General features: G+C 49.9%; 1 protein-coding gene across 8 annotated transcripts in view; it reads left to right on the top strand.

Annotated features, from left to right (window-relative positions):
- The window catches only part of VAV2 (vav guanine nucleotide exchange factor 2), a 124,050-nt gene that overhangs the window by 22,373 nt on the left and 75,791 nt on the right, over positions 1–25,886 (top strand). For 7 of the 8 annotated variants that reach the window (XM_042052093.1, XM_042052096.1, XM_042052095.1 and 4 more), the window contains exon 2: positions 6,031–6,147. The exons of the other annotated variant lie outside the window; for it this stretch is intronic. In XM_042052093.1, coding sequence (XP_041908027.1) covers positions 6,031–6,147 — 117 coding nt within the window. The remainder of the gene's footprint in view (positions 1–6,030; positions 6,148–25,886) is intronic. 8 annotated transcript variants of the gene reach the window in all.

The following is a 25,886-nucleotide window of genomic DNA, read 5'->3' as shown; positions in this document are numbered from 1 at the left end:
TTTTCTTAATTTTATTTTGTAGTTTTAAATTATTTTCACAATTCTTTGTACATTCTGGTTTCCAGTTGATGAGTTTAATACTGTTTACTGAGAGACCTCTTCCCTTTGAGAGCCCACAGGCCGTGATGGGAAGTTCCTATGGAGTAACTGGGGGATCTTTGTCCCTTTGAGCCGTGCCAGGGCGATGATGAGCGAAGGTGTGAGGACCAGAGCAGGACTTGGCAGCCTGTCCTGGTCTGCTGCTGGATGCCTGTGTGCTTCTCTTGAGCAAGGTGGAAGCTTCTGGTGAGCTTGTGCAGGCGTTTTGCATCCCCCCGGAGCTCTGGCTGATTCTCCTCCCTGGGAAGGACCTTTGCTTGCTGTAGGTTTTGTTTTCCCCAGTCTTCCCAGTGCCCAGCTGTGGGTGTTTGCTAAAATACACGGTTGCTTTCCCTGAGGTGCTTTCCTAGGGATAAATCGTGCTTGTGAATGGATGTGAGAGGGAGAAGCTGTGGAGAGGTCAGCCCTCATCAGTGTTTCAGGCTCATTAATCAGCCTTCCTAAGTGGAATTTGCCCAGCCCTGGAGTGCTCAGCGATGAGAATGGCTTTGGAAGGAGGGGGGGGGTGGGAATAATAGTGCTAAACTGTTTGAGAAATAATTTCATTCTTCACTTCTCAATAGATAAATCTGCTGTCCAACAACCTGAAATTTAATCTGTCCATCTGAAGTAATTGATGAGCTGCGACTTGAATCCAAATGTGGAGGGGAATTCTCTGCAGAGAGGTTTTGTGCTGTCTCTGCACCAGAGACAATGGGGCGAAGCTGGGGAGGAACAAAGCCGGGAGGAACAAAGCCACAGGAGATTTGGTGCTGCTGGGGGCGGTAATACGAGCTCCTCTGGTGCTTTTGACTCATTGCTGGTCCCAAAACTGTCCTGGTGAGCCCTTGATGTGGAGGGGAGCTGGATGAGGCAGAGTCATTTGGAGAGATCAGATACAGGTCGTGATTTTCAGTTGTAGATCAGAGAATGGTTTGGGTTTGAAGGGACTTTAAAGACCACCTCATCCCAACCCCTGCCATATGATGCTGCAGCCCTGCAGCTCCCACTGGATGCTCTTGGACTTTCTCCCCACTCCTGATGTTGGAGGAAGCCAAGGGAGTTTCGATGCCCCTTTGCAATGTCAGAGTAGCACAGGGGGACTCGCCGCCGTGGCTCAGAGATGCATCCTTTGGCTTTCTGCAGAGGTTTGTGCCATGGGGCACCTGTTTTCCCGTTGTAAACGATGTGCTTTCCCAAGGAGAGAGCCTCCCTTGCCCGTTTGCAGAGCCTGTGATCAGCAGCTGCTCCCAGCTCCCCGTTGAGGACTCACTTCTCGCCCGGTGCTTTCGAGCGGTGCCGGCAGTGAGATAAGAGGAAATCTGACATCACAGCCAGGAAGTGCTAAAGAAAGTCCTTTTCGTCATTCATCAGTGGGGTTATCTCCCCCAGCAGAGCTGCAGCATTCCTTGCACGCTGCAGGACACATTCCAAGCCCATGGCTTTGGCCACGCTCAGCGCGTGGCCGCGTGCCCGGTCACCCCGTGTGCCACTGTGTGCTCCCCCCACAGCCCCAGCCCCTCTCCAAAAGGACCTTTCCAAAACGCTCTGAGCTGCTGGATGTTCCTGCCCTTCCAGGCAAAATCATCCTCCTCATCTCTTTCCTTTTCTTGTGCTTTATGGCATTTTTTAAAAAGTCTCCTGGAGATTCCCAAGCCTTGCACGTCCCTCCCTTTTGCCATCCCAGGTGTAAGGAGCAGAGGCTGCTTTGATGCTCCTTCAGACCCCACCTGGGATCCCAGTTTGGTTGTTGAGCAACTGCTGCTGCATTCTCCAGCTTTTTGTCAGTGAAAGTGATGGAGTCCCCACCCCTGGTGGGATTTAGTGGGGTGTGGATGTGGCATTTGGGGACGTGGCTTAGTGAAGAGCTTGGCAGTGCTGGACTCGATCTTAGAGGCCTTTTCCAATCAAAATGGTTGTGTTTTTTCCTTTAACAAAGCAGTTTTGGTGGGTGTCAGGAGCATGTGTGGCCTTCAAGCCTGTGGGGCTGGGGAGTGTTTCCAACCCACCACGAGGAGCTTGAGTAGTTGGCTCTTTTCTGATGAATTTGCATTGGAAATGGCTCCTGTCTCAGCAGCGCAGGTGCCACGGGTGCCCAGTCATTCGGGGACTGCAGGGAGGGGCCCGAAGTCGGGGTGTGAGGAGGGGTGAGGGGCTGAGTCACCCACACCTTCCCACAGACTCCTCTCCCACCCCGGAGCTGGAGTTTCCACTTGCAGAAACATCTGACCTGCCCTTCCTGCTGTGGGGTGGCTGGGCATGGCCCTGCTGGGATCCCAGTGTCCCTGTGCAACGTGGAGTTATCCCAAGTGCCAAATCATCCCTTTTTTGACTTCCCCTGAAGGCATCTCCAGTGCATTTCTGAGTTTGAGTGGCACAAAATACTCAGCGGCACAACCCTTCGGATGCGCCGTGATCGTCTGAGGAGTCTCTGAACTCACTGAATCCAGTAAAAGAGACAAAATCGTGAAAACTTTCTTTAAAAAGCAGCATCCCAGAAGCTGCTGAGGAGGTCCCAGTGCGTCCCGGGCTTTGGGGCTGTTGCCACCCCCTGTGCAGCCAGCAGGGTGGCCGAGGGCTCCCAGTGGGAGTTTAGAGCAGTTTATTCACTGTATGACTTTGCAGAGTGGTTAAAAATAAATGGAGCTCTTGTGAAACTGGCTGAGCGCAGGTGATGGGGCCCTTCTGCTGCCTCTCTCTAGTGCTGGTTCTTCACAACCTTCCAAGGGCTGGGGCAGAGCTGACCACGCTTTTCTCATCTATTATCAGGCTTCAAGGCGTTTGGTTTTACCGGACGAGTTTCTCGCTCCGTTTGGCACAATCCCATCCCTGTTCCAATCGCCTCTTCCCTCTCTGATGAGCTTTGCAGTGCCCAGGATGTTCTCCCCACCCAAGGACTCATGCCGTGGCTGTTCTGGAGCCTGGAAATGTTGGCATCCATGGAATTTGCTGGGCTCTTAGGTCTATTTCCAGAGCTGAGCATGGTGTCTGTGCCCAAAAGCCACGGCTGGTGGCTCCCAAGGTTGTTTTGGATGCACAGGAGGGTGGTGGCACGACTTGGAATTGGTGTTGCACCAGGGGAGATCTCAGGGCCCTGCTCAGCGCCAGCCTCGCTCCAAGCAGATAAATGACACCATTGATTTTGGGCCTGACAGGTGCTGAATGAGCCCCATGGAGAACATCGATTTCTCTCTCTTTTTTTCTCCTGCGAAACATTTGCTTGTCCAAAGGTGTGATTGACTGGTGAGTAAAGTGGCCTCGGCACAGCCCATATTAAATTGGAGCTAATATTAACGTGTGGCCATTGAGTAACAGTCTTGAGCCAAGAATTCATCGTCTCCCATCAGCAGCGACCCTGAAATGCCAGAAAAAATCAAAAGCACAAGATGACACTTTGCAGATTGGCCACAGAAATAGTGCCAGGGGTGAACTGTGTCACCAACACCCACACTGGGTGTCCCCACGTGGACTTCTGGTGCTCAAAGAGGGTGAAACCCCCCTGCAGTTGTCATCCTGAGTGGTGGCATTTCTTGTGGGCAGTGTGGTGGCCTTGCTCTGCTGCCAGCTCCTCGCTGGTGGAGGAGGACTCTGGTTAGTTGTGTTTGTTGTGTTTTCCATCAGGCCTTTTTCAGCAGCTCTTTAAATAGAATATTTAATAGAATACTTTTTCCTCGGTGTTTGTCACCTGCTGGCGCTCAGGGCCTGGCTGGCGGTGTGGTGGCTCCTTGCTGATGTCACCTGGGGCTGCAGGAGGGCACTGCCGCTGTGGCAGGTGCCTCCTACTCATTTACCAGCTGTGGCGAGGTGGTTTCCACATCTGAATTGGATGAGCAAAATCAGCTTTGGCTCCTTCACTGGGCCAGGGTGCCCAGAGAAGCTGTGGCTGCCTCATCCTTGGAAGTGTCCAGGGCCAGCTTGGAGCAGCCTGGAGTAGTGGGACTGGATAATCCTGCATGTCCCTTCCAGCCCAAAGCATTCTGTGATTCTGAGTGTGTGATTCGGTGCTGGGATGAGCGGGAGCTGGGGAGGGAATGCTGCAGACGTGCAGGGCGGTTCTGCAGAGGGAGTTTGCATCCTGCTGTGTGTAATTGTGGCTGCACCCTGTGCTGTTAACTTTCAAAATTGGAGGCTTAAAAAGGATTTAAAATAAGCACATGCTGGAACTTTGGGATCAGCGGGACTGCAGTGAAGCAGCACACACACAGCCCGGGGTGTAAATTCTTGCAGAGACCCAGGAGATAAAGTTATGAAATAACCTGTGTCAGCAAGAGAGGTTGTAAAGCAATTCCAAAAAAAAAAAAAAAAAAAAAAAACCAACAAAACCTCACAGCCTAGACACTTACATTTACTGCAGTGTTTATGTGAGATAGAGGAATGCCCTAGAAGACCAGATTTGTTTGCGATTCCTGCCTCTGGCACGAGCTTGTCTCATGAGAAGGCTCTGATGCGATGGGACTGTCCTGTGCCACCCTCCCATGCTGGGGAAGCTCTGCTGTCACTCGCTGGCCCCGTGGCGTGGGGGAGAAGGGTAAAAGGTTATTTCTTGCTTTGTGTAGGTGAAGCAGCCAGTTGTTAATGAGGTGGTTTTGCTAATCCATGGCTGGAAACCTCGTGCCTAATCCCCAAAGCAGCGATAACGAGCTGCGCCTGGGCCACTGCTCTGGAGATACCACAGCCCCAAAGACTCTGCTTTGATGCTTTTAATTAAAAGAAAATTAAGCTATTTTCTTTTGCTTTGAACCCTAGGTGAAGTTTGCAAGTGGTGTCTTTACATGGGGTGTGTTTGATGACAGCTCGGGGAGCCGAGATTGTGCTGTGTGACAAAACCAGGCCAAGGGAATCCACCCAAAGGCAGCTTGGCTCCTCTGCCTGTTGATCCCATGGGGGTGATCCACCCCTTTAATGGATTGATTTCCTTAGGATTCTAACATGTTTGTTAGGTATTTGTAAGGAATTTGCTGAAAAAGTGAAGAGTTGCCTAAAGATACAGTGATAAATTGAAGGGATTTTGCAGTGAGGAGGCAGAAGGAAGGGAAGTTCATTGGCCGGCTCAGCAGATGAGGGGTGTAGGTGACGCAGCTGCAAAAAAGAAGCAGATTTTTATTTCTCTCTTCTTTAGCCCCTGTGCTGCCAGGCAGCACTGTTGGAGTGAGACCCTCTGGAGTCCTCAGGCTTCAGAATCCCTGATGATTGTGGGTAAACAACCTTCTATTGCTATAGCCAAAGACAGGATTTTTAAAAAGAGAAACTTAATGTTGCTCTGCCAGTCGACCGCGCTGGATAACCAAGGGTTTGGGTTGGAAGGGATATTGCAGGTCATCCAGTTTGACCCCTGGGCAGGGACACCTTCCACTGTCCCAGGTTGCTCCAAGCCCCATCCAGCCCGGCCTTGGACACTTCCAGGGATCCAGGGGCAGCCACAGCTTCTCTGGGCACCCTGTGTCAGGGCCTCCCCACCCTCACAGCCAGGAATTCCTTCCCAATATCCCATCGAACCCTGCCCTCTGGCAGTTTGAAGCCATCCCCCCTTGTCCTGTTGCTGTAACACGTGCCCCTTCTGTAGGGAACCAAATGGGATCATGCTGGAAATGGTAAAACGTTCCACACTGGGCTTCTGTGGAACATCAGCTGTAATTTATCTTTGCCTTCGACCTTGAAAGGGAAACGTCCTGGCTTGAGTTTTGCAGCCCTTCTGCGGCGCTACCTTGGGAGAAACTTGTTTGTCAAAGGGGCGTTGTGTTCCTGGTGTGCAGCTGAGAACACAGGAGCCCTCGCAGGGCAGCCAGAGCCTGACATCCTCAGAAACAACAAATAAACTCCTGCCTGGCTTTGCAGTGCGAGTTTCTCAGTCCCTGCTAACTTGTCTTGCATCTAACTGGGTAAATCTCAGTTACAATTTATGCCTGTCTCGCTCACTTTTCCCCTCCTTTTCTCTTTTTTATTCTCCCTCAGTTTCTCTGCTTGAAGAACATCCGAACCTTCCTAAAAGTGTGTCACGACAAGTTTGGGTTAAGGAACAGCGACCTCTTTGATCCCTTCGACCTCTTCGATGTGCGGGATTTCGGAAAGGTAAGGCTTAACTCCGGAGCTCCTGGGAAGGGATGAGTCTGGCACCGGGGCTGTTCCCTGGGCTTGTGCTCTAGGTTTTGGGTGAAAATACAAAGGTTTTGTGGTTTTCTGAGCAGCTTCTGCATCCTTAACCTGGATCCTGTTCCCCTGTGCTCGTGGTGTGTTTAGGATTCTGCTGTGTCCTCAGTGTATTTAGGGGTTGATTTGGTATATTTGGGGGTTGGTTCTGCTGTGTCCTCAAGGGAGGGAGACCAAGCCTTCAGGCTTTCTGCTTTAGATTGAGAAGTCTCCGGGATCAATCTCTAAAGGATGTGTTTTTGATTGGAATCAAACCTTGCACAGGGTCCACACCTTGCACAGTCCTTCCCCATCTGCTGCCACCTCTGCAGAGCAAAATAGCTTTGCTGAAATCACCTCTGATTTTCGTCACGTGGCCAGTGAGTGTCTGTGGGGTCAGGGAGTTTCAGGGCAGGGTGAAATGAGTGCCCTGAGCTTCCCAAAAACGTGTTGCTGTAGGTGATAGTTGGCACCAAACACTGAACAAGGATAACTCTGCCTGGTTTTGACAAGTGGCTCTTGTTCTGATCCCCTGACTTTGACACCAACTGCATCAGGGCTGATGGATAAAGGGCTCAGGGAAGCCATTACCCAGGACAATTGCTATATTCTTCAGCAGAAAAGGTGATAAAAGATTTATTAAAGCTCTGTATTGTTTTACGTGTTTCGAGCTGCCAGACATAAGCTGCTGGAAGGCATCTTCCCTTCTGATTATCCAAGGAGTAGATTTTCACTGCTGATGGGGATATATTATTTGATATTTATTGCCTAATTTATTTCTGGACCATTATGTGGAATGTGCAATTGCAGTGCCTTGTTTTATGAGGTTTTTTTTGATTTATGGAATACAAGGAGGCAGTTGTTGTTCTGGGAATATGAGTGCACAGAAGGAACCTTTTGGGCTGGGGAAGGAACTGCTGCTAATTAAAATGCTGCTTTCTCGTCACATTGTCTCTTGCTTTGTGCAGTTTCAGATTGCCTCTGATGCCTGTTAATAGGGCCTGGTGTTAAACACTGCTGGAGCACATCAGCTGACGAGCAGAGTTTGATTTCCTTTCTGGTCTGCTTAGGGAACAGCTCTTCCCTCCCCCTGTTCACTTTTTGGGGGTGCATTCAGCTTTGTAACCTGGGGAGGTGATTGGCCACTCCCTCTTTCCTCATGGCAATCTGGTTTTTTTTGGAGACTTGGGAAAGAAATGTGTCATAAACTTCCAAGAGACCCAAATGTGCTTTATTGCCTGCATCGTGCTTGTTTCAATGTTGTCGTCATCCTCAACCAACCATAGAAAATGTGGGAAGCACAGACTCTCTATATAAAAAGCTCTTTTTTTTTTTATCAGCTTGGTGAAGGTATCAGCTGTCCAGCTCTGCACCACCCTAAATCCCTCTGGAAGCCTGTCAAAACAATCCCATTGTCTTCACCACCTTTCATTCCCACATTATCCTCAGATCTGTGTTCAGCAGTGGCAAAGCAAATAAACAGGGAAAAATCTGCTGTTGACCAGAGCTCCTTTTCCGTTTTGAGTCACGGCGAGAGCAAAAGGAGTCTCAAATCCACGTCCCCACTGGCCAAACACAGACTTCACACACAAAAAATTCTTCCAGGAGCTATTCACTCCTCCGATCAATAGTATTTTTTTGGGTACAAGACACTTACACCATGTAGAAGGAGTTTCTGACAGAGCACAGTAACAGCCGAGCGATTAATTGCAGGGAGGCTTTGGTGGAGTGGTGTTGGGTGTTTCCCCTCTGGATGCCACTGGGGTAATTATTCCTCTCCTCCAAACCAAAAGGCCACTGGGACAGCAATTACCAGCAGCTTTTGGGATGGCTGGAGGGTAATTACCGAGGAGAAAGGCGGGGACTGGCGTTTTTGTGGTGCCAACCTCTGCGTAAAGGGCCTTGGATCTTCGGGGTTTTTTTAGTGTTAGAAAACCACTGGTGCTTTAAAAAAGGATGAAAAATCAGATGCCTCAGTCTTGCCTTGCCCAGCTGTTATTCTGAGAGAGGTTTCCATGTTTCCATCACTCCTTTTGGCTCCTGAGCCAGGGCTTCTGCAAGGAGGAGCTGCCGTGGGATCGATGGAGCCCCTCCCACTGGAGCGACTGTGCCTGGGGGCTCCTGGAGTCCAGGAACGTGTGGGGTTTGCTTCTTCCTTGAGTTTTAAGCTTGGGAAGCTACTTTTTGCTGTCAGCAGGGTAACAGCTGGTGAAATGGGATCGTGAACCATGTGGGCTTCTCCAGCCCAAATCCCACTGGAGCGCGAAAGCTCCGTCTCTGGCTCCGTGGGACGCTGGGAATGGGCTCCTGCCAAATGCATGCGTCACCTTCCCCGCAATCTGCAGTGTCTCCCAGCTCCCCAGGGGAGCCCAAAGGCCACTTCCAGTTGCTCATGGCCAGTTGAAATTGCTCACAGCCAGCTCTTTTTCCCCATGTCCAGTTATTAAGCAATCCTGTTGTGGTGGGGGCCGTGCTGTGTTTCATGACAGAGGTTTCCAGAAGTGATCCCAGATGCTGGTGCCTGTATATCTACCCATGCCCCTTTAAAAAAATGTGGTTGTATTGCTTTCTACCAATTGGCTCTTAAATATTTTTGAAAATTTGATCCCTTTAAAGTGGCTCAGAGCTCTCCATAAGTCACCAGTGGCATCTGCAGAAGTGTTTTCTCCGTGGCTGCAGGATGCAGAAGTAAAACCCCAGTTCATATTTCCTCATCCCTAATTAGGGTCTGATTCTGCAGGGTTGCTGTGCCCAGTCTCTGTTAGTACAGCCTGGCTCTTAAAAAAAGAAATGAAATAAAAAGCTGGTGCTCGTGTACTGTGTGTTGTTACACATTTAGTAGCAGTGATGGTATAAAATCAAACTCTTATTGGACTTGCTAATTTATTGGCACCAACTGTAATGACATAAAATGTACATAAATATGGATTAAACTCTTTATTACTCTATTAGTCAGCGTGATGGTAGCCAGGTTCATTAAAAGGAGTTACTCATTTTAAATAACTTGCAGTAATGTACTATTTTTTTTAAAGAAATATAGTTCAAATATTCATAAACCTGTGGAGCGTGCCATTTATTGGCCTCCCACTCCTCTCTGCCCTCCTGATGTGAATTTAATCGTCCTGAATTCCTTTTGAAGTTCTTGCTCTGATTGAAAAAGGCTTTTTTTTTTGCAAGAAGAGGGTCTTCCCTCCCCTGCCCCATGGATACAAAACGATGCTGTTCTAAAAATGAAAAAGGGAAGCGATTCACAGGTCAGCTGAAAGAGGAGGAGATGCTGGTACTGAGATTAAAGTTGTGTTTTCCACTCTGGTTCTGGTCCAGAGGTTGGGGAGAGAGTGTTGCACCCACCTCACAGCTGGAGCAGGGTCTGGAGCAGGGTCTGGATCAATCCTCCCTCTCAGCTAAAGCCACCAAGATTTTGCTGGTGTGTGGCTGGGGCAGGGCTTGGCATGGCTGATCTCGTGTGTCTGAAGTGCCAGGGAGGGGATGTGGGTGGTGGGGAGGTGGCTGCGAGCCTGGCACGCTCCGGTGGCTGTGCCAAGAGCTGCCTTGGAGGTGGGAGTGAAATCAGAGTTGAAGTGATGGGTGCCCTTTCTAAATTCAAAGAAATTGTATTCAGGGTGTTTTTTAGTGTAAGGGTGTCCCCTTCCTCCTGCTGATGGGCTGGTGTGGATCCCTCTTGGAGAGCTCTGGGGGGATCCAGCCTGTCCTCACCGGATGCTTTGTTTGTCCCCAGTTCCATCCCCAGCACCGGGGCTGGAGAATCTTCCAAGTGAGGGATCCCACCTTGCCATCCATTTGGGTGGGTTGGGACAGCTCTGGAGGGGCTCAGCTGCCACAGTCCCCCCCATCCCTTTGTGTCACAAAGGGATGTCACCCCACCTTGCTGCCAGAGAGACAGAAAACTCCGTTTTCTGCTCGGTTTCAGTCAGGAGGGTGGGGAGCACTGTCAGAATTATTTAGGGGATTCATAACTGAGAGTTGGTGGCTGGCGTTTCTGTTTCTCTGCTGAGAATTCCCCTCCCTCCAGCATCTCATGTTGTCATGTACAAGCCACTAGCCCTGCAGCAGTATTTTTAAGGGTGCCTTTTTAACACAGTTTGGGCAGAGAGAAGGGGGAGATTTATATGAATTAATATAGGTAGGTGAAAACTGCAGAGCTTTCGGATGAACAGCTGCTGTAATGCAGCAAACCCAGGGCCAGCTGTGACCTGCTGGTGGTGGCAGCAGCTCCTCTTTTCCCATTTTGACTTTTAGGGTTTTTTTCTGACCTCCTGGAGCCAAGAACCGCAGAGTGCATGAAGCTATAGTGTCTGGGAGCGGCGAGCAGCGCTTGGCAGCCACGCTGGACGTCCCATCCCAGCCCTGTCCCTTATTTTGACAAATCCCCGGAGGCCCAGGCAGCCGGACGGGGCTTCCCGTGTTGTGGCCCGCTGTGCCAGCTCCTCAGATGGCTCTGTGGCACTGGCTGTGTGCCCAGGGGGATCCTGTGGCAGCTGGGAACATCTCTGGGATAGCTGTGTCACTGCAGCGGGTGGGGAGGGAAGTGAGGAGAATTCTCCAAAAGAAGGGCGTGTATATTCTATGTATTTTTTTTTCAAATTCCCGAGGGAGCAGTGGAGTCACTGACTTGCAGAGAGATTTTTGTGTGTGTCATTGCCTGGAAGAAACCCACTTTAACCCCTTGCCTGCCCAGTGCTTGCTGTCACTTTGTCCCCACTGAAGAAGGAGCCACGGGTGCATTCTGTGCCCACGCCAGGGTTTTTCCCAGAGCCTTTGGGGTTGCAGTTCTTGGCTGAGGGAGAATGCCCAGCTCTGGGGTGGGGAAGACAGCCCTGGGTGCCTGTGCAGGGCTGTGACTGTGCAGGGTTGATAATTAACCCCCCATTGCAGGAGCTGTGGCTGATGTTTCGTCATCGAGTGTTTGGCCACCTGTGTTTTGATGACCTTGCTGGAGTTGTTCTGGAGATTTGGACATTGGGATGAGTGCAGCACGGGTTGGGTTTATTCTTCCCTCTTTTTTACCAGCTTGAGGGTTCATTTGGGCTTGGGAGCTCATGGTTTGGAATCGGGGTGCTGCAGGGACCCTCCTGCTCCTGGTCACCCTGAGGACATTGGTGGGGCTGTGCTGGCAGGTGCAGTATGTCCAGCAGCTGTTCCCAGATGGAACACCACAAATGTGTGCAGGAAATCCCGATGCTGAACAGGATTACAGATTTCTTGGGCCAGTCAAGCCTGAACCAGACAGTGCCTTTGGCTGTGCTGTGCCAAGGCCATTCCCGGGGTGATGTTTGCCATGAGGGATGTGGTGGTGCAGCCACTCCTCCAGGAATGGACATTTTTAGGCTCCAAATCCTGGTAATTTCTCCCTGCTCTGAGCATTGCTGTGGTAGGGACTGGATCTTCTCAGTTGCTTGGGGCAGTTGGTGTTGTAAGGGCTGGGTCTGGTGTGTTTTGGGGTGTTCAGGGCTTCAGAAACAGCACCACAGCCTCAAACCTTGCTTAGGCAACAAACTGCTGATAAAAGCCAGTTAATCTTTCACTGCACCCTGAGGCCAGAACCTCTGTGACACTCCTGGGCTGTGCCCAGGGGGGCAGCTGGGAGCTGAGCCACCAACCTGTGGCCCTGGTGTCACCTCCTGGTGGTCACGCTGGAGCAGATGGAAATGCCACATCCCAGCAGCTGGTGGCCCTCTGGGATTCCCTGCAGGAGCAGCTTTTAGTTGTGGCAAATTCTCTGCTTTTCCCCCTCCCTTTCTCCCCTACTTGAAACTCCAGACTGTTTATAGATGTGCAGCTTCTCAGCGCAACTGAAAGAGCCAGAAATGTTCAAAATGTTCATTCTGGGAAGTTTTGCCTTTCCCCCCCCCTTCTTGGCTGCTTTCCCCAGTATTTTTCCAAGGGGTCACACTAAGGGGTGTTATGTTTCAGATCAAACAAGTGTGGGCAGGATCTTCTGTAACTCTCACAGCCTTGATGGGAGAATTCTGCTGTTGGGCCTCGAGCAGTGATGGAAACGCTTTAACGTGCGAGGAATCCGAAGTATTGATCAGGACATGGATAAATGCATATCCTTAATGTGTATGAAATTGATTTTCTTGTACCTTCATGATTTGTCTTGAGTTCTCCTTTTAGACAATATCAGGGAGAGAAGGACTTTTTTTTCTAACTTTGGAAAAAACTGAGTGTTAAAACAGCTACAAGTGTGTCTCCATAAAGTGGGGAGGGAAGATGCCAGGCTTTTTTTTTGGGTGATCCAACAATTTCTGGCTATTGTCTGGTTTCGTTTGAACCTCCTTGATTACGTCATGGGGTATTTGAGGCTTAATGATACAGTGGACATCATTGTGGGTGCGAGATGCCAACAGGCAAAGCCAGGCTTTGTGTGCCTTGGTGCTGTGAGTGCATCTCTCATCACTTGAGCTGAACTGTTCAGCATCATGTGCTCCGGGAGAGGAAGGAAATACATCCCAGCTAATATCACTTCAGGGACTCTTGGAATAAAAGGAATTTTTTATTCTGTAATGAGCTCTTCTCTTTCTTCATTAAAACCTTCAGCCTCTTGCAGCAGCGATGGTGAGACTGTCCCAAGGTTACAAATACCAAACGCTTTGGTTTTTGTAAACAAAATAATTATTTCTTTTATGTAATTATTATATCTAATGTATTTTTATATAATTGTTTTAAAATAATTATAATTATTATTTGCAAATAATAATAATCATTTCTTGAAACAGATTAACATGTGGGTGTAAATGCAGTTTAGTAAAAAGTGAAACCATCAGGCTGGAAGTTCTGGAGTGGCTGAACCCCACAATCCCCAGTGCTCAGAGCACAGCATCACCCTGTGAAATGGGGCAAAGAAAAACGAGGGGGGAAAAGCTTCTGTAGGAAATTGTGATTTTTCTTGGGGCAGAGATGAGTTGGTGCAAGGTAATACAGTGAAATATCACACCTGAACATGAACATCCTGATGCCAGGAGGAGCCTGGGTGTCCCATGTCCCATCCCCAGGATATCCCAGGACCGGGTGCTCCGAGGGAGATGGAGATGGGCTGTGGCTGGTGAGGCTGGGCCCTGCCATGCTCCTGCCAGATCCATGTTTTACCTTGGAAAGTCCCTCACTGGAAGGGAGGTGTTCATGGTTCACAGTAAGTAAGCAGTGCAGACACAAATGTGTTGAAACCTGTGTCAGCAGAGTGTGGGTTTGGTGAGGTTTGCTGTTTGCACCCTGACTTCTCACTGAATTCTCCTCTGATTCTCCTGTATTTGGAGAGACTTCAGGGTGTGGGGACTGTGCCAGGCAGGGACAGCTTTAGAAACCAGGGATGGTGGGGAGGCTCCTCATCTCCCTCCCACGCTTCCTCATGGGAGAAAGCTGAAGGGGAAACAAAAAGCCATCTTGGACTGTTTTGTTCCCCTGGCTGTCAGAATGGGCTGCCTGTTTGTTCTTGGAGGGTTTCCAGATAGGGGATTTTTTTTTCTCCCTCTTTTTCCTTCAGAAATTAAAATATTTCTTCAAGAACTCCCTGTAGGTTTTGTGATTCCTCCCACCTGCCCGCTGCAGGATGGGTGTGCACATTGAGGTGCACTCACAGGAGGGGCGGAGAGGATGGTGAGGGTGAAAAGGGTGGAAAATTCCAGGAATATCCTGGAGCTGCAGGGTATTGGGATGCTCTTTGTGTGCTGGCTGCAGCACGCAAGGTGCCAGGTGATAGCACAGGATCCCAGGGCTGGTCAGGAGCAATTTGATGTGAAAAGCTTCTCTCTAAACATCCCAGGGGAGGCTGGAATGAGCAAGACACCTGCAAGAACATCTTAAATATCGATCTCCCCTTGTTTTCCAGCTTTTCCTTGCCTGGTTCCAAACCAGGGAGGTGATGGTTGGACATCCTTTCCCATCTGGAGCAGGACAACATCCCTGACTCACCCTCAGTGCTTGGCTGCTCCACTTAATGAGCCTCAGATGGTGCTGCTGCAGAAAGTTCATTTACACTGAGTGTTAATGGTGTGGAAGCAAGAGTTCCCCTCTTCCACATCGTTTTCTTCCTGCTAATTAGGGATTAGAGCATAATCATGGTAGCAGGACAGCAGCCACCACGCAGCCTGCGTGAAGCTAATGATGTGGCATTGCACTTTGTGGCCTTTGTCAAGAATTCTTATTTCTCCTTCCAGGCCTCTCTTGTTTGTAATTTTAGGAATTCCTGAGCCAGCATGGACTTGAGTGATGTTTGCAGTCGTTCCTTGTGATGAGTGAGGCTTGTGTGGGAGAGGCTGAGGGAGCTGTGGTGGGGATTTCACAGCCTGGGACTGAAGTTTTTGGTTAAAAAGGGGTTCAGTACCTCGGGAAGGAGCGATGTGCAAACGGGCTGGAAGGTGGAGCCAGCGGCGTGCGCGTCCTCGTGGAGTTTCCCTTCCTAATCCTGGGGCAAGGCTTCATTTTTTGGGCATAATTTTGATGCCAGCCAGTGGTGAGAAGCAGTGGCAGAGCTGCTGCTATCCCACACCTCGTGGGAGCAGGGAGACAGCTCCAGAGCTGCTGGTGTTGTGCATTCCTTGGAGGTGGGGTGGATGTCACCCCCACACGGGGCAGGGGTTCCCATGCAGGTGAACACTCTGGATTTCGTGCATGTGATTGAAAACATGCACATCTCTGCAGAGGAGGGATGCAAAAGTGCAGCTTTGTGGAGTTTTCTCAAGGAAAAAAAAAAAAAGGATATTTTCTTCCCCTTACACAGGCTTTACACAGACCTTTCAGAGTGCACGGAGAATTAAAGTGGGAGGATTTGGAGCGCAGTGTGATCTCAGGGGTGTCCGTGTGACAAACGGCTCAGGGCACGCACCAGAGACAAAACAACTGGAGATGGTGCTGAGGGAATGATTGAAATGAGCGCTTGGAGAGCCAGGGTGTGAGACAGCAGCTCCCCTGCCCGTACCTGAGCCTGATGGAGTGCAGCAGCTCTCTGGCAGGAGAGAGAAACTCGCTCTTCTGAGCCAGTGGACTGCAAAGATTATTGAAAAAAATTGAATATATTTCTTTCATGCGGAAATGGTGCTGCAGTCCCTGTACAGAGAGATTTATCAAAGGGATCTCTGTGCTCCAGCAGCAGGGCTGAGATCACAGCTCGCCGCAGATGTGAGTTGAACTGACTGAGTCCCACTTTCAGCAGCTCTGAGTAACCATTGTGCAGTGTCCTGAACCCCACACACCAGCCCTGCTCCCAGGCTGTCCTCACACAGGCCAGACTGGCACAGCAAGTGAGTTTTCCTTCAAAACTGAGTTTTCTGGCCCCTGGAAATGCCCCAGTGAAGCTGGCTGTGCGGGCTCTGCACTGGGCACTCCAGTGTGGGATGCTGGAGGGCAACGAGAGCCCTCTAGTTCCCTGGAGAGGATGCTTCAGTGGCCAGGGAGGTGTTAGAGAGGGATCCACTAGCATGTGGGTTTGTCTGGTTTTGTTTCCTTTTTCAGCTGGGATGTTCCATCCTGTTTCAACAGAGATAATTTTAAGCATATTCAGATGATGTAACAATTTGGGGGAGGTGGTTCTGATTTTTGTAGACCTGGGTGACAGCTCTTCTGTGAGAACCTGATTTTTTGGGACTAAGTGCTCAATGAGATTAGACTTTAATGATGTCTCAGAGATTTATTACTCACTAGGAGAGTCTGTAGCAGGATCTTGAATGTGTTGGCCTGGAAGCAGAAAAGCCCCATTGACCTTGATGGTGTGTTTGAGGTACAGAAGGCAGCTGGGTCTGGCTCATCAGCCCTGTATTTGATCTTGAAATAAGAAATTTCATTTAAAACCATGCCTGCATAGAAAAATGGAGAGCTGGGAAGTGGAGAAGCTTTTGGTTGAAGTCCGACCTGCAGGGATCCTGTGAAGGACTCTTGCCTTGGGGCCTCACTTGACTTTGGGTGTTTGCTCAGCCCCATTCCTCCTCCAGCCAAGTCCCTGTGAGAGCCCTGCTGCCTGCCCTCCCCCTCCGCCCTTTTCTTTCATAATATTGTTCTAATTACTGGAGTGTGAAGAATTGACTCTTAAAACGCCTCTTGGCAAATTCCAGTTGTGCATTGATGAAATGTCCAGCCCGTCCTGCGATCGCAACTTCCCCGTCCGTCCCGGCCAGACTGGGACATGGTGGTTGTTCCATTGGCTGGGGATCCTAAATGCCAACGGGAGATGGAAAAGGGAGAAGAAAAGGAGGGATTTGGGGGAGGGAAAAGGGTTAACACTTGTTTGCTGGCGTCCTGCTGGGCTGTGTTTTCACAGGGCTGTTTCTCCTGGGGAGCTGCCAGATGTGGTTTTTTTGGGGGTAAACTGGGACAGGCTGGGACAGCTGTGGGTGCAAAGCTCTGAGAAGAAGCTCAGGTGGTAGCTCAGGAAAGAGGTTTGTAGGAAAGTTGTGGGGCTGGGGGTTTTGGGGATGTCCAGCCCTGAACCCTGCAGGGAAAAGGGATTTTTGTGGTGGTTCTTTGGGGTCACATCCTTTGCCTTCTCACCATGGTTGTCCCTTAAGGAAGGGAGTTCCTGGCTCTTCTGGACCTTCTGCTGCCTGGCTGGGGCATGGGCTTGCAGAGGATTCAGGGGCTGTGGTTTAGGTGCTTTCAAAGTGAGATATTTTAAAACCAGCACTACTGTAGGGCTGTTTCTGGAGGGTTGGTTTGTTTTTTTTTTTTCAAGTGAGTAAGGAGCACAAGTAACTTGTGCAATGCTTCAGGCTTTTTTCTGCATTTCCAAGGGCATAAAAACTTGAAAAATGACGCTGAAAACTCAGTCAGTGAGGAATTACAAAGTTTGCGGGACTGAGGCTTGGATTAAAATGCCAGAAATGAGGTTTTATTCATAATGGTGGAGAGTGGGGAGCTTTGGACCAGGTCCTGATTCCAGAGCCCTTGTGGTGGATCCACTAAGCAGACTTGTGCAGGAAAATTACAGATTGCTCCTGTCTGGGTTCCCCTCACCCCTCAGTTTGCAGCCTGGGAGCTGGACAGGGGAGCAGGGATGAGGTGGAGAGGTGGTTTTCCCTTGGGATGCACAAAGGACTGGGCTGGCCTGAAGCACAGTGGCTTTGGCTACAGTGAAGTCTCCTCCTTTAGGATAAAACCCCCCAGGAACCCTCCTTGAAGGGTGGATTATGGACTACAGAGGCATTTGGCTGGATCCTAGTTGATTTTGCTGGATCAGTGTCTCTGAGAGGGAGCCAAAATTCATCCCCATGACTCTGCCCTGTGTGGGACAAGGACTGGTGGCCAGGGGAGGGGACAGTCGTGGTGTGGTGACAGCCATACCCACTGTGGGACCTGGCAGAGGGGTGCCCCAGCCTCAGTCTCCCACTGGGAATGTGCTGGGGGCACCTCTCCCACCTCCACAGCTGCTTTGGGGACATAAAGGGGTTTCACTGTCCCTTGCAGGAGCTCTGGGCGCATCCCCTGCCTTATTCTTTTAGTGGTGGGCTTGGCAGCGCTGGGTTAATGGTTGGGCTGGATGATCCTGGAGGTCTTTTCCAAGCTAAATGATTCCACAGGTCGGTGATTTTAATGTGCCTCTCCTCACTCGATGGCTCACAGAAGAGCAGTTATCCTTCAGAGGAGCAACAGAGCCTGAACCTGCACCACCTCATCCCCCTGCCCTGGCAGCTCATCAGTTTTCACCTTGGTAAGGGGGAGAGCTGAAAAAGCAAGGGAAGGTTGGATGGAGGGAAGGAGAGAGTGACCAGGGGAGGGATGGTCTGTGGCCAGGGATGCTCATCTTTGGGATTTGTGTTTCCACAGTGCCAGGGACCTTCAAAATGCAGGGAGAGGGCAGTGCTGGAAAACCTGGAAGCAGCTGAAATGGGATGAAGCCCCTTGGGCTGGCAGGTGATGCTGGAGAAAGGTTTTTGGAAGCAGAGCTCTGTGCTGGGAGCTGTGGGGTTGTGTGAAGGCTCAGCAGGAGCTGCAGCAGACACTTCTGTTTGCAGCCTGGTCTAAAAGGGTGTAAAATGGCCCAAAACCTGTTTGACTCCAGGCACTTGGCTCCTCCCAGATGCTTTTCCAGCTCTGCCTTGCCACAGAAAGGCTTGTAAAGAGGGAAGAATCGATGAAAACGAATGACAGCAAGTTCCTGGTGGTAGGAGCTGTCTGGAGAACAAGCAGATCTTTAGATTCTTGTGGTTTTCCTCCATTCTATTTCTAGGTCCATTAAATCCATATTTTACCCTGTTCTCCTCTGAAACATAAATGAGTAAATGAGGTAACAAGGGCACACTTAAGGAAAAATGAAGCATGACCATAAATACGAGTGACCCAGCTGGAAGGAAGGTCAGATAAGAGACATTACCCAGTTGTGTTCATTAAGGGTGCCAGGCTGTAATTCAGAATCCTGCTTTAGGATTGAGGAACCTGCTGGAGGACCCATGGAGAGAAAGATAAGAGATGCAAGATATGGAGAGGGAAACTTTTTTCCTTCCTGTTGTTTGCAGAGGGTGAAGTGAAAGAGGGGTTTTGATACCGATGATTATCTGTGGTGCGTGATTATCTTGGAATTTTGGGGGAAGAAAAACATCTGAGGGGGGAAGGGAAGGAGCTGAGCAATGGCAGCGTGGCCCTCGTGGTGCTCCTGTCTGGGGGAGGGTAGGGCTCTTTGATTTCCTGCCCCTGGGTATGTGCTGAGCAAAGCTGGGCTGAAACCTGTGAGAACTGCAAAAAGGTGTAGTTTGGATGCTGAAATTTGGATTTGGGGTGCCCAGGCTGGGGCAGAAACTGCCACCCATCACTGGTGGTTTCTGCTGGAGGAATAATGAAGGGAAATACACGGAGTTGCTTCAGAAAACAGAAATAAGTTGGAGACGGGAGACGAACTCCCTGCTCCGTGGGACTGGGAAGGAGTTTCCTGCAGGGCTGTTGGATGTGGAGGTGTTTTCCAGGGCTCTGCTGCCACCAGCCCCAGCACGTTGCTGCCTGTCAGTGTCCCTGCTCCTGCCTGTTTCCCTGCCCAGAGCTCCCCAGGTACTCCTGCCAAGTGTGGAAATGCATCCAAGTGATGTCAGGAAGAAAAGGCAGGGCAGAGAAATTCCTCTTTATGGCAGCAACCAAGAGAATGGGGATTTATCTTGGAGATTAACTGTGCTGCTCTTGTCAGTTTGCTTTTCCTGCCACGAAATTCAGTCCTGTGAGCTCAGAGGTTGCTCCAAGGATCTGCAGAAGGTGCTGTGATAAAACTGTTTAAATCCCCTTCTGGATTTTGGAGGGCCAGTGGTAATTCCCCTGGTGATGAGGTTTATTTTTCTCCATTAGTACCTGGTTTTGAACAGTTTCCTTTCTTCTCCTTGCTCAAGGCTGGGCTTTTGGGAAAGCCTCTTCTCGAGGAGACTTAGTGTGTGCACGTGCCACGTGAAGTCAGCAAGGGCTCAACTTCAAAGTGAAGTGTGTGGATAAATATTATCCTGACTTGAGGCAACTATTTATTCTTTTTCTTCCCAAACAAAACACATTCACACATGCCTTCTCAAGACTTGGAATTAATTGTTTTAATTTTTTTGACCACTATGTATTCACTCTGCTTTGCTCGGATGATCACACCTCATCTGCCTCTCTCAGGTGGGTGGGGTTTACAAAAATTTCAGCAATTTTTGAATATTGAGGGAGAAATAGTGTAGCCAGGGCCAAAATCCTCTACTTTCAGGCTCCAAATCCTCTGCTCTTGGTTGTCTGGTTTCCAGGGTGGGATGGGAGAGCCCAGGGAGATGGAAACCTGAAATTAGGAGGATTGGGGGGATATTTGGTTCAGGGTTCAGCTGAACATGAGTTGTGCCAGTACTGGGTAGTTCGCTGTGGGATTTTCTCCCTGGAAGTGCCTGCAACAGGCAAGTCCCTGTGGCCCAGGTGTCCGAAAGAAGCCACTTTCCCTGAAAACCAGCCTGGTTAATTCTGCCTTGAGCCTCAGGACCGAACACCCCGGCTTCCAGACGATTCCTGGGTGCGGCATCGCCGTCCCAGATGCGCCTCCCTGTCTGCTCCGATCCCCCGTGCAGGGGAGAGCCTTCATGCATAGGAAATAATCAAATAAAATGATGCCATCAAATGTTTTATGTATGAGGAGGCACGGGGCTGTCAATAATCTTCCATGTTTTTTAATGCGAGCTCTCCCGGCGTTGCCGCTCGCGGCTGATGACACCAATTAATTTTATTGTTTGGAAATAATCTCGTGCGGCGTGCGATTTGCACGGCCTCAGCCTTATGCTTTCTAATGATTTCTCTATTAATTTCACTGCTGCCAATAAGCTGGAGATGCCTTTCAAGTGGAAAGGGAAACATGACCTAATACCACGGATAAAATATTAGCGAGAGCGAATTAAATCCCTGTTAGCAGTGGTGGGACCCCGGCCCCTAAAGAGACAGGAGCTGCTGGAGCGTGGCAGAGAGAAAAGAGCTGCACATGCTGCGTGTGGATGCACAAGTGTGGAGCAATAAGTTTTTGAACAGCTTTGAAATGAACGGAGACTCGGTGGTTTTATCCCTTCCTGCTCCAGCTGGCTTTTTCCTGGTTAAAAAAAGAGCTGACACAGAGAAATTCAATGTCCGGGCCCCCCTGTGGGGTGGAAACACTGGGGCTGGGCTTGCCCCTCTGGAGCCGTGGTTGTGCTTTGCCTTAATTCCTGCTTTTTGCTCGGAAGTTGGATATGATGAGCTCTTTGGCAGTGCTGCCTTTGTTACCTCGTGCCCACCTGGAAGGATGAAGCTCCACAGAGGATCTCCCCAACCTGCAGGACAGTGCCATTATTTTTCCTGGTTTTCGGCATCATGAGCCTCAAACTGTCCTCAAGCCTTGTCCTTTCATCCACCCATCTAGCAGAAATCCCAAAAACAAGGTTTATACATGAGGTTTCCAGCACGAACTGGGGTTGATGACTTTGGTACTGGTCATGTGGGAGTCCTTTGCATCACCTGAGCATGGACAAGTGGCCTTGGAGCAACCTGCAATAGTGGAAACCATCCCTGCCCAGGGAATTGGAATGAGATGAGCTTTAAGATCCCTTCCAACCCAAACATTCCATGATTTTTCAGCCTTTGGAAGAGCTCTGTATTCATGGTGTGGCTGGGGCTGACTTTCTTCATCCATTTCCTTGTGAGAGGGAAAAACCACTCCTGTAATGCACAAAGCCATCACCCCATCAATATTGCCTCAGTGAGGCACAAAGCAGGGGGAAAAAAATCAATTCAATTTGCGGCCAAGATATTTATGTGATGATTTATATAAACAGCCAGATATTTATTGCTTTCATGTTTTAGTCTCTGTGCTGTGAAGTTTCTTTTTGCTTCCTGCATAAATAGGAGGCAAACGAGTTGGTAATCAAGGATATGGAGCTGAGGGCTGGGGGGAGATGAGGGGTGAAAACTTGGGAAAGAGCTGGTGGTTTGCAGTGGGGAGGATGGAGCCAGGGCAGCAGGATCAGAGCTTTTCCTTCACAAATTTAGATGCAAATCATGAGGTTTTGGGGGTTCTGTGCTCCACAGAAATGATGCTCACCTTGGCAGGGTTGGTAACCTGTGGGGTGTTTCAGTAATTTCATTTCCCCAACCCCCATGAATCCGTGGTGGTGCTGCTGCTGCTCAGGAAGGATTTTTGGCACTGCTGGTTTTGCATTCCCAGTGGGTCTCTCATGCCCCACAGCCACTTCCAAGGACTGGACTCCATTCCAGAGGGATCCTTGAGGCCCATCCTGCTCTGTGACATCACCAGGAGGCTGCTCCATCCCCCAGGAGCTGACTTGGGGTGCCTGAGCGGACTTTGGGACGGTGATAAAATGCTCCTGGTGGGATCAAAGTCTGAGTGTGGGATTTGTGCTGGCTCTGGGTTCAGGGTTAGAGAGGGAAGTGCAGCCCTCCTGGAGGGTAACTATGAGCACAAAGCCATTACAGCTCTGCCTTCACAGGGGGACTTACCGAAACTCAGTGCCTGCCCTTCTGAGTCACAAATTAACTGAAAATTCAATTTCCCCCCCGCCGTTGCTCTTAAGAGGAAAAAAAAAAGGCAAAACTGCCCCAAAAATGTGGTTGTCAGCAAAAGCAAAAAGGAAGAACCCCCCAGAAAACCCCCAAAGTGCCACCCACCATCTCCACTACTGGGGCAGACCCAAACCAGCAGAACTTTTCCTCCCTGTTGGAGGGAGCTCTGGTTCATAATTAATAGTTTTCCAGGCTGATTCTGCAGGGAGAACAATGAGGACATTGAGAGCAGATCCCTGCTGGCCTCACAGAGAGAGCCTGAGCCCCGTGCCTGCTCCGAATCCCTTTTCCTCACGCACCCCAAGCCGGATGTCCCATCCCACCTGGCCTAAAAAATAAACTCCTTTAAATCACTGAGCCACGTTTCCCTCGTGATGCTTTCTTTGCCTTTCTCTCCCTGATGGACTCTAATCTTCTGATATTATAAGAAGTGAGGAGTAATGGAGCTCTTGGCCTTTTTAAATATGTATGAACTTCTCGGGGAGATGAGGAGCGGCGCAGACAGATCACAGATGCGAGCTGGTCTCGCAGCCATGTCATTAACCAGGCGTGGGTGTCTCTTTTCCCACTGTCCCAAGTCATTACTCACAGGCAAAGCAGAGTGTTTCTGTTCCTTTGGTTATGGATTATTATTATTATTTCTCAGGATCTGGGCCACGGATCACAGAGAGCTGATGGTGCAGTTCCTACCTCCGGCTCGCTGGGGTTTTTGCTGCTGGCAAGCAAAGCTGTTTTCTGCTGCTTGGCGGGGTCAGGCTGGGTGGTGACTCAGGAAAATGAGCTTTAATCCTGGGATTTTGGTGATAAACCTGATAAATTTATTTGTTGTGCTGGTCAGGTTTGGTTTCTGAGAGTTGCATGGGTTTGTCCCATGTTGTCACTCGGCTTTGTCCCTCCAGGTGAACGTGGTGGGATTTCTCTGGGTGCAGGCTTTGTGTGTGTTATTCCTAAATAGTGCTGTAACCCATGGATGTGTGGATCACCTGTGCCAGGATCTGTTCCTCACGCTCTCACAACACAGCAAAGCTTCTTCCTTACTGTCATAGCAGTGGGTTACAGCAGGGCAAGGGCTTTTCTCATCTTACTTAATTCTCCAGACAAACTCTTAACTAAAAATACTCCTAATTTTGGCTGAAATGCCAAAATTAGCTGATAGTTTTGTTTAAAAAGCAAATTATTTGAGATTAATATTTTTCTATTCTCACACAGTGCATTTTGTCTTCATTTAAAACCGAAATGATATTTAATCTGGTGAGTTTTTTATTCTGCGAGCTGGGAGCTGTACAGAGATACAGCAGGAGCAACCCTTGCTCGTGTCCCTCTCTCCTTCCTTCCCCCTGTGCTGCCATAGCATCCCCCCAAAATGAATAATTCAGCCAGCAGGGATATCTGAGAAGGTCACATAAATGAGGTGACACCTACTTTTTACCAGCCCTTTGACCTCAAAGCTGTAAAGGTTATTCCTGTGGGGAGCAGTTAAGCTTTGGGATGAGTTTCTTGCCCCACAGGACCTCTCCATGCAAGTGTTTGCAGGATTAGGGCTTCTGGAGTTTGGGGTGTGCTGCACATGTACCAACATGAATTTGTCACCATAACACACAGGGTGTGAATTGATTTTTATTTCTGCTGGGGAAAGGAAGCTGGTGAGGGCAGGAAGAAGAGGAAAACAGGCAGGGATGGATGGGATTTGCTTTCAGGGAAGGCTCCCCTCACCCAGAGGGTGATGGGGTGAGACGTCTCTGTTTGCACAGGGATTGTGTCTGTTACAGGAGTGGCGCTGGCTCTCAAATATTTGATTTTCTTGTGTTCTTCAGGCTCTGGACCATGGAAAACGTGGTGGTCATTGGCTTTCAGCCTCCTCCCCAGGGCAGGGGATCAATACAGCTCAATATGGGGTTCAGCCTGTGGTTTGTGCTTTTTCCAGAAGGACCTGGGGAGAAAAGATGATGTTTAAAGAAAATTACTGCATTGCCTATCAACTGAAAACAAAAGTCTTTTGTCCTGTCAATCACGGGGAAGCTTTATCTTGTCAATCACTGGAAAATGCTTCCCTTGCACTTCTGCCAGGCTTTGCACAGAGTGGATTTCTCCTTCAGTCGAACAAGCAAGTGTTGGGTGCAGTGGCTTTTAATGAAAAAAATAGATAAAAATTACATTAAAAATAAATATGAATGTTTTACCAGTATTTAGACTTGAGAGAAGGTGCTAATGCAAGTCCGAGGGCAGATCTCTGCTTCTCCACCCCTGGGGGCCCAGGCAGGAGGGAAGAGGCTGCAGTTTGATCCCAGTAACACTCCAGGGTGTTTGCAGAGCCCAGCTCAAGCTGCTTCTATCACTTGAGCAAGACTCGCCCTGGCTCTGCTCACAGACTGAACTCTGTGGCTTGTTTTGAATCATTTGTGGCTTTTGTTTTGTTCACAAGAGTGAAAGACGTTTTCCTTTCCCTTTCCACTTCCTTTCCCTTTTGCACAGTGGTTTTTTTCCCTGTGCTGCTCCGCAGATGGGCTCTGACTGGGTTTTTTCTGGGAATACATCCACTTCCAGGAGCCCATCCATCCGTCAGTGCACAGCCCGGGCAATGGGAGCTGCGTACCAAACACCTCTCATCCCTGTGTCTGGGGTTTGTAGAGATGCTGCTGTGCTGCTGCCTCTCCTTCTGCCACAGGAATGTTCCTGCTCAAGCTGGGGACCCAGTTAAACTCAGGAGTTGAGGTCACATCGTGCTGACAGCGCTTCTGGAGCTCCCAAACCCTCACTGCCACTCACAGAATCACAGAATCAACCAGGATGGAGAAGCTCTGGAGCAGTGCAGGATCCCTGATTGCTGCCTGGCCCTGGGGCTGCAGCAGAGGTCTCCCCACTCATGCCAGGAGCAGGATTTCAAGAGCTTTAAACCTGTGCTGAGTGGGCTGTGCCAAAGCCGGGGCTGTTGTTGTGCAGCGGCCGCGTGGCCGGGGGTGTGTGGGTGCCTGCCCTGGGCTCGGGGCCATCTGCTCCCTTCCTCCTGGGCTGGCAAAGGCTTTTTCCTGCACAGAAAACGGTGTCAGGAACTGGTATCATTGTTCTCCTGTTTCCCCTTGCAGCCAGCTGAAGGTATAAAGCTGCTGCATTTGTAAAGCAGCCATATGGAGTTTCCATTCTCTCGGCCCCTCTGTGAGCAGGACACCTGAATATTGCTGCCACTCCGTGCCAGGGCTGTGATGGGGACGTTATGTGACTGTGGTGCCTTTGGCTGGTGGTCCTTTTGAAGCCAGGGTGAGATTCATGGCAAATAGGGACATCTCTCTCTGTAGCAGGGGAGCTGAATCACCCCTGTTGAGTGTTTACTTGCAAATTTTATTCTTCTTGCACTCAACTTTGTTTCCACAGCTCCAATCTTGGATGCTGGAGCTGCTGTCAGTGCTTTTCTCAGGGGAAGAGCCCAGGGTGCTCCCCCATCCCTACAGGGGGAGATGATGGAGATGGTGGGTCCAGAGCCAGGGATGCAGTTCATCCTGAAGTTCTGCAGTCGTCTGCCTGGGGAGGTGGTGGAGTCACCACCCCTGGATGTGTTTAAAAGAAGATTGGATGTGGCACTCAGTGCCATGGTTTAGTTGAGATGGTGTTGGGGCATGGGTTGGACTCGGTGATCTTGAAGGTCTCTTCCAACCTGGTGATTCTGTGATCCTCTGGGAAAACACAGCATGCTGGTG

Source organism: Corvus kubaryi, unplaced genomic scaffold (assembly GCF_017639235.1).
Source record: "Corvus kubaryi isolate FWS band 111438036 unplaced genomic scaffold, C.kubaryi_AGA036_p1.0 78, whole genome shotgun sequence".
Taxonomy (NCBI): domain Eukaryota; kingdom Metazoa; phylum Chordata; class Aves; order Passeriformes; family Corvidae; genus Corvus; species Corvus kubaryi.
The sequence above is the reverse complement of the archived record's forward strand: the minus strand, read 5'-3'. Positions and strand labels throughout refer to the sequence as shown.